General features: G+C 62.9%; 1 protein-coding gene across 1 annotated transcript in view; it reads right to left on the reverse strand.

Annotated features, from left to right (window-relative positions):
* The window catches only part of SEMA4G (sema domain, immunoglobulin domain (Ig), transmembrane domain (TM) and short cytoplasmic domain, (semaphorin) 4G), a 6,928-nt gene extending 626 nt beyond the window's left edge, over positions 1-6,302 (reverse strand). The window contains exons 1-13 of the mRNA XM_009894264.1: positions 6,179-6,302; positions 4,836-4,984; positions 4,217-4,279; positions 4,029-4,127; positions 2,774-2,867; positions 2,410-2,523; positions 2,134-2,300; positions 1,816-1,985; positions 1,263-1,651; positions 1,052-1,167; positions 544-695; positions 289-350; positions 3-206 (exon numbers count right to left, since the gene is read on the reverse strand). Coding sequence (XP_009892566.1) covers positions 3-206; positions 289-350; positions 544-695; positions 1,052-1,167; positions 1,263-1,651; positions 1,816-1,985; positions 2,134-2,300; positions 2,410-2,523; positions 2,774-2,867; positions 4,029-4,127; positions 4,217-4,279; positions 4,836-4,984; positions 6,179-6,302 — 1,903 coding nt within the window. The remainder of the gene's footprint in view (positions 1-2; positions 207-288; positions 351-543; positions 696-1,051; positions 1,168-1,262; positions 1,652-1,815; positions 1,986-2,133; positions 2,301-2,409; positions 2,524-2,773; positions 2,868-4,028; positions 4,128-4,216; positions 4,280-4,835; positions 4,985-6,178) is intronic.
* Positions 6,303-7,208: the final 906 nt, after the last annotated feature.

Here is a 7,208-nt window from a genome sequence, read left to right on the forward strand (position 1 = left end):
GCCACTGTGTTGGGGCAGCGTGTCCGTCACCAGCAGCCCATCCACCCCAACGCGCAGCCGGTCCTGCCCTGCGCCCGGCACCTCGCTGCCGTTCAGCAGCCAGATGGCTCGTGCCAGGTTGGAGCGCTGGTCACAGGGCAGCAGCACATCATCTCCCTGCAGCACCGTCCGGTTCTTCCACGGCAGGGAGCCTGCGGGGACACACATTGCCTCGCACCCATCCCAGCCACCCGAAGGGATGCCAGATGCTGGCATCCCCCACGGTCCCAAGGGGCAGCGCAGACTCACCGCGCCCAAAGCTGCTCCAGCATCCCTCGTTGCCGCTCTGAATGTCCTGCACCAGCCGTGTGCTGCAAGACACACAGCCCCGGCTGAGCCTACCCTTACAGGGTCACAGCCACCAGGAGACCTGCTGCCAGCTGTCAGACCCTTGTGGGTGGCACTGGGGCAACTGTGCCACGGGGTGATGTGCAACAGCATGGCACAGCAGGGCAGGTGGAAGTCTCTTGGGGACCCCACTGGGGACAGGCAGCCCATCCCTACCTGTCTGCAGTGGCGGTGGCACGGCAGGCCCTGCCATCCCAGGCGCAGTAGGGGTCCCGGGCGAGGATGCAGTCATAGCAGGAGGTGTATCTGGCGCAGGAGGCCAGGGGACCCTGCAGGATCCCGCTGGCTGCCCCCACGTACAGGCTCCTCTGGGGGGGAAAGGGCTGGCTCAGCACTGCCCCAGCATGGGCTGGCTGGGCTGTGGGGTGCCCCACAGTGCCCAGAGATCCCCCCCAGCCCTACAGCACAGCTCTCCCTCGCTGGGGGTGCGCAGGGAAGGGCCCCCAGCTGCAGTCAGTGCTGATGGCTGCAGCTAGCACCTGGCACGGAGGTGAGAACCAGGCTGGTCCCTGACCCCCAGGCTGCCCTGCTGGGCTCCAGTGTGCATCCCAAGCTGGGGTAACCCAGGATTCACATATCCCCTGTTCCCCAAACAGCCCAATGGCAGCTCTGCAACACAAACATGCCCCATGTGTGGTGTCCCCCTACTTCTTCCACCCCTCACCTGGGTGTGGGAGATCACCAGGCTCTCCACAGGCTGCGGGTCTCTGAACACCTGCACCTCCTCCACGATGTGGATGCTGGAGCCCACCACCACGGCCTTGTGGATCCAGCCATCCCCTGGAGAGCACACAGTGCAGGGGGGATCAGAAAGGAGTGTGGCATGTCCCCCTCCCCGGCCCAGCAGAGACCTGGCAAACTCATCCTGTGCTCACCCGTCCCCATGAAAAGCACATCGTAGGAGTGGCCGTCGAGGGCCCGCACCCTGTCCACGGCCAGCTGACTGTACGCCACGTTCTTCTTCACCAGCAGTGGCTCCCCATCAGCCGGCTTCACCTCCTCAAACATGAGCGGGTGCAGCTTGACAAAGTCCAGGACGCTGTTGGGCAGGTCCTGCGAGGAGTTGTAGCCCTTCCTGCGGGAGCGGTCCGTGATGCACTGCCCGGGGGAGATGGGGGTCAGGGGGGAATGCGGCCACCCCATGCCCCCCCTACCCCACACCACCAGGCACTCACGGAGCCAGGCCGGGGCTCCGCAACGGCACCACCGTCTCGGGGCAGCTGAGATGCTGTAGCGGCACACAGCCGAGGCCTCCATGGTCCTCCTGGGGGGGCAGAGCCCCACCTGAGCCCGAGCAGACACATGGGTGCTCCCCACCGATGCACCCCCAGGTGCTCAGCACCTGCCTGTGCGTCCGCTTGAGCATCTCCGGTCCCCCCCATGCCGCAGACTGTTAGCCCCAGCCGTTTCGGCAGCTGCCCCGCTCACCACTGTGCTGAGAGGGTGAAGGCGGCGTAGAAGACAGTGCTGGCCCAGCCACCCCCGTCCAGGCTGCAGACGCTGCGCAGCACCTCATAGTAGGGGATGTAGCAGACCAGACGCGCCTTCATGAAGGATGTCCACTTGCGCTGCAGGATCTTCTTCCCGCCCACGTCGCTCTGGGAGAGTGCAGGAAGCATTTCTGCACAGGCTGGTGGGGTGTGTGCCCCACTCTGCCCGTGCCTCAGTTTCCCTCAAGGTGCAGGCACACAGCCCCCGCACCGAGAGGAGCAGCGTTTGGCTCCTGAGGGCTGGGGACATGCCTACCTTGCAGACACGGGCCACCCGGGCCACCCGGGCCACCTGGCTCTTGTCGAAGAAGGACGTGGTCTCCTCACCCGCTCGCTCCGTGAAGAAGTAGTAGATTTTGTCATCATCACCCACAGGGCTGTCCTTGCTCTCCCGGACCAGCACAGAGGCCACAAACTCAGCATCTGGGAGACATGGAGTGAGAGGCAGAGATTGACGACCACTGTGGGAGTGGTGGCGATACACAGCATCCCACAGCCTGTGACACCAGTCCCAGGGACAGGGAAGGCTCACCATTCAGCCAGTGCAGCGGGGACTCCTCTGTCTTCAGCGGCCGCTGGTGCAGGTTCCTCCGGATGTCAGGGAGGCTCCGAAATTCATAACGTGTTGCTGTGTACAAGCCGCCGTCTGGGCAGGGCAGGTACCGGTCAGCACAGCCACGCATCCCAGAGACAGCAGGGACAGCCCCAAAAGCCACCAGCATCCCCGTGCCCCAAGCAGAGAAGTAGGAGGAGGAGGAGGGCCAAGTCCTGGCTTGCTAAGGGCCCCACATGCAGACCCCACCTGGCTGGGACCCCCAACTGGGGTTGCTAGGGATGGGACCAGGGTCAGTGGCATCCCGCATATCCTTGCCAGCCCTGCGAAAGGTGCCACTTACCAACAATGAGGCCAGTGTAGCCACGGGCAGGGTCGTATGGGCACTTCTCCTTGCCTTCCTCAAAGCGGGATGGCAACGTGAACCTGTCAGCATCCTTGAGGGGAACAGGGGACCAGGTCAGACAGGAGGGGACAGACCCGCCTTGCTTGCCAGCCCCAGGCTCTCTGCAGAGGCTGCTAGTGGGGACAAAGTGATGCCCATGGCAATGCCCTTGTCCAGGCAATACGACCCCTCCGAGCACGCTCCAGCCGGTCAGAAACCACACGGACAGCCAGAGCCCCCAGCCAAGAGCAGGGAGAGGGCTCAGGAGGGAAGGTGGAGCCCCGGCACCCCACTTTGGCATCGTGTGGGTGCTGAGCAGAAGCCAGCCATCGCAGCCAGTGTTCCTGGGCTGTGCCTGGCCGGCAGACGCTGCCCAGCTGGGCTGGGTTCCCTCGGGTGACAACCCTGTCACAGCAGGAGTTATTTTCTTTGGGGTTTCACAGTTCAAAGCACATCAAATAATGACGGGGCCCTTCCAGCTCAGCAGCTCCTCTGCCTGACTCCCAGGGCGTTCGATGGCCAAACCGGACAGGTGGCACAGCCGTGGGAATGGGCACAGGCCCTCTGGGGCTCCCCGACCATGCTGGGGACACAGCCTCAGGCCCCTTTGCCCCCCAGCTCAGGGAAGGAGGTGTGCAAAGGGCAGCCAAGTCACCCAGGAGCCACCACACAGGGGTGAAAGTCCCACTGCTGGGGGACTGCCCCCCACCACTCTGCCATGAGTCATGGCCACGTGGGGACCCCCAGCCTGGCCTGGGAAATCCCTGGGGAGGGGCCGCTGAGTCAGCCCTGCCACCATCACCCTCCCCAGGCATGCCACCAGCCACCAGCCAGTCTGCTTTGGGAAGGGACCCTGCAACAGCAGGGGCTGAGGACCAGCTCCAGTGCTGGCACGTCCCACCCCGCTGAGCTCACGTGTGTCCCCCCATGGCACTGATCTTTCCCCTGACCATCTTGCTATGGGGTCAAAGTCCAACCCCAGCACCAGGGTGAGGACTTTGGGCACCTGCGTCACAGTGGCTGCATCCCCAAACCAACCCACCCCAGCCTGGGGGTCACTCGGCTCCACCATGAGCTGGGGAGAGGCTGAGACGGGGGCAGAAAGGGAGTGGGGCTGCAGGTGGAAATGGTGGGAGAGGATGGGGGCTGAGTGACCCTGGGGTGACATGGTGGCAAGGGACAGGTGACAGCCGTGGGGCTGGGCGGTACTCACGATGGCGGCGCAGAGTGGGTGGAAGGCGTAGGTCCCACAGGCGTAGAGGTGGGTGCTGTTCAGCCTCTGCAGAAACCTCACGTGGTTGAAGCACTCGGTCTGCAGAGGGGGAGGACAGGCGTCACCAGCCGTGGAAAGCGGTGGCCGCCCCCCCTCCCCGGCACCCGGCACCCACCCATCGGCTCTACCTTGTTGTTTTTGCCCTTCTGCAGGCAGTCCATCTGCTTCTCTGGGGAGGCTTCCCAGTGGATCTGCAAGGGGAAAAGGGACTGTCACTGCATAAACCCCCATCACTGCATGGTCCCCCCGTCACTGCTGGCCTCCGCCAGAGCTGTCAGAGATGCTAAAATCCTCTCTTTTATTTAGAGATGGGACAGCTGCTCAGAGCACAAGATGGCACCCCACCTGCATCCCCCCAACCCGGGGCAAGAGCAGTTCCACAACCCGACCTGCAGGTAGAAACCCCAGAGCACCTGCAGGAGCCTGGAGGATTTTTGGGTGTCCTTCCCAGAGAGAGCAAAGGGGTGTGCTTCCCCCGCTGCCCCTCGTCCTGCCAGGGTGTTCCTGAAGCATGCAGCTCTGAGCCTGGGGACATCTTCCACTGCTGTCCCCACATTGCCTGGCCAGGGAGAATGACTAGGTCCACAGGGGATCTGGGGACAGACCTGGGGACAGCACCTCCAGTTAAGGCCTGAGATGCTAAATGGAAGGATGAGCAGGGATAGGGTGGCCATGATTCGGGCAGGGACCGGGCAGTGTGGGATAGGAGAGGACAACCAGCCGGTGGTGGGCAGAGGCTGGGCTCACCGTGCGGTGGGAGCCGTCAGTCACATCACTGGAGTTGAGGGCGAAGATGGCTCCCCTGGCACCCACGTAGAGGATGCCCCGGTCGTCCTCCAGCAGCAGGGTGCTGTAGTTGAGGGTGTGCGTGCTGAAGCGCCGGACGCCCGACAGCTCTGCAAAGGGAATGGGGGGCTCAGGGGGGACCCCAGGGCAGGCACGGTGTGAGCCGCTGGGAGAAGACAGAGGATGGAGCTGGGAGTGGGTGGGAAGGCACCCACTGAAGTTATCAGGCAGATGGTGTCAGCAGTTACGGCAGGAGGAAAGGGAAGGGAGAAGGCGAAGTGTAGTAATTGGGCTCAGGCTCACGGGGGAAATTTTTTCCTGCTAATTAGAACAGCAGCTCAGGGGTGGGAGCTGCAACATCCATGCCCAGCACAGACCTGCCACGCTGTTTGGGGAACCGGTAGAGGAAGCGAAAACACGCTGGCAGTGACCCCGGCTCCAAACTGAACCCAGTCAGCCCAAAAGGAAGGATGCAAAAAACCTGAACCAAAACTGCCATGCAAAGGGAGGGCTTCTGCGGTGAGGCTGAGCTCTCCCTGCCCACTGAGCCAGAGAAACCATCCAATTTGGAGTGCTGAGAAGTGTGAGGTGGGATTCAGCCCTGGCCAGAGGGACCCCAAGCCAGGCTCAGACCCTCCCACCACAGAAGGAGAAAGTCCTGTGGGGCTTGGGACTCCAGAGGAAGCTGGGAGGGAATGACCACCGTGAAAGGAAGCATTGCCTGGGGAGAAAAGAGCACCCCAGCTGCAAATGAAACCCTCTCCCGCAGCTGACTGCTGAGCTGAGCTGAGCTCTGCTAACGAGGTCAAATGAAGTCGTGTGGATGCTCAAGCCACAATGACACTGCACGGCTGGCTGACACCACGCAGGCTGGAGGCCAAGAGCCCAGTGGCAACTAGAGAAAATCATGGAAGAAAGCTCCCTGCTGACTATTTGGGCCATGAGAGCCCAGCCCAGGTGTGATGCTCGGCTCAGGGCACCCTCCAAGGGCTGCTGGGCAGGCCATGGGGCTGGCCAAGGCTGGCTCCTTGCAGGTACTTGTCCCTCCCTGTTTTTTGGGGAGATGCCTTTGCCCTGCTCCATCCCTCGGGACACATTGACTCCGGGCACTCAACACTAAGCCAGCTATGCAAGCTCCGATTTCTGGAGCCCAGGGGACAGGAGGACCCCTGTAGCCATCCCCCCATGCTGAGCCCCCCGCTCTGGGGGGGCTGGTGAAGGCCGGACGCAGTCCCAATGCACCAAACACAGTGCCAGCAAGACCCCAAACCTCACCACCACCACCAAGATCCGCACCCCCTTACCATCAAAGGTGACCGTTGTCCTGGGGGTGGCATCCAGGTCAGTGGCAGACCGCCGTGAGGGGTAGCCCATCACCGCCGCCACCACGAAGAGAGCCGTCAGGAGATGGGCTGTGCCTCTGCTCATCTTCCCGCTCCCCCAGCAAGGGCAGTCACCCAGCCCGCTGCTGCCGGGCCGGCACAGCCGATCCTCAGGATGAGCTCCCCAGCTCCTCGGGATGGGGCTGGCAGCCAAACCCTCCTGGAACGTAGAGCACCGGGTCAGACGCTACTGCTGCCCCTGGCACCTCAACAAGCAAGTGGGCTTGGGAAGGAGCTGGCTGAGCACATGCATGGACGCTTGACCTGGCACGGCCTCAGCCCGGGGACAGCTTCAGGGAAAAGCAAACCCTCGTTTGCCAAAGGGGAAACTGAGGCACGACACGAGGCATCGAGCCTGCAGCCAGCACAGGGCAGGGAGGGGAGTTTGAGCAGAGCGATCCTCCGCAGCATCCCCCCGGCTCAGCGTCTGCTCCGTCGCAGAGGCGGCAGTCGCTTGTGGAGCGCTTGGTTTGATTGCTCGGAGGCTCATTTTCCTCCAGATCTGCTCCAGCTTCCTCCTTCCATCGCCCCTGGCCATCTTCTCCCATATCACCCCCTGACTGAAGGATATGCTTTGGTGGAGCCAGTTGATCCCCTGTTGCATTTTCACACCCAAAAAGCAGGCACATTTACCCCCAAAAGCAGAGGGCGAGCCTTGGGGCCAAGCCCCTCTGTGGCTCTCGTGGTACACTGGGGCACCCCAAGCCCCACTCCCCGGAGCAGCTGTGGTTGGATGAGCAGCAGGGGGGCTCCCGGGGAGCCCCAGGGCTCCGCTCCTCCCCAAAAGCACAGCTGGCCATCTCCTGCCACACAAGGTACTTGTCCCCAAAGTTTTGCACCTCCTGAAATGACGAGGCTCCCGAGGACAGTGGTGCTGGGAGGGATGCTGCAGACACGCAGCGACGCAGGGCAAAGCAAAACCCATACAGGAGCCGCTTGGCATCTTCATCAA

Source organism: Charadrius vociferus, unplaced genomic scaffold (assembly GCF_000708025.1).
Source record: "Charadrius vociferus isolate BGI_N301 unplaced genomic scaffold, ASM70802v2 scaffold711, whole genome shotgun sequence".
Classification (NCBI taxonomy): Eukaryota; Metazoa; Chordata; class Aves; order Charadriiformes; family Charadriidae; genus Charadrius; species Charadrius vociferus.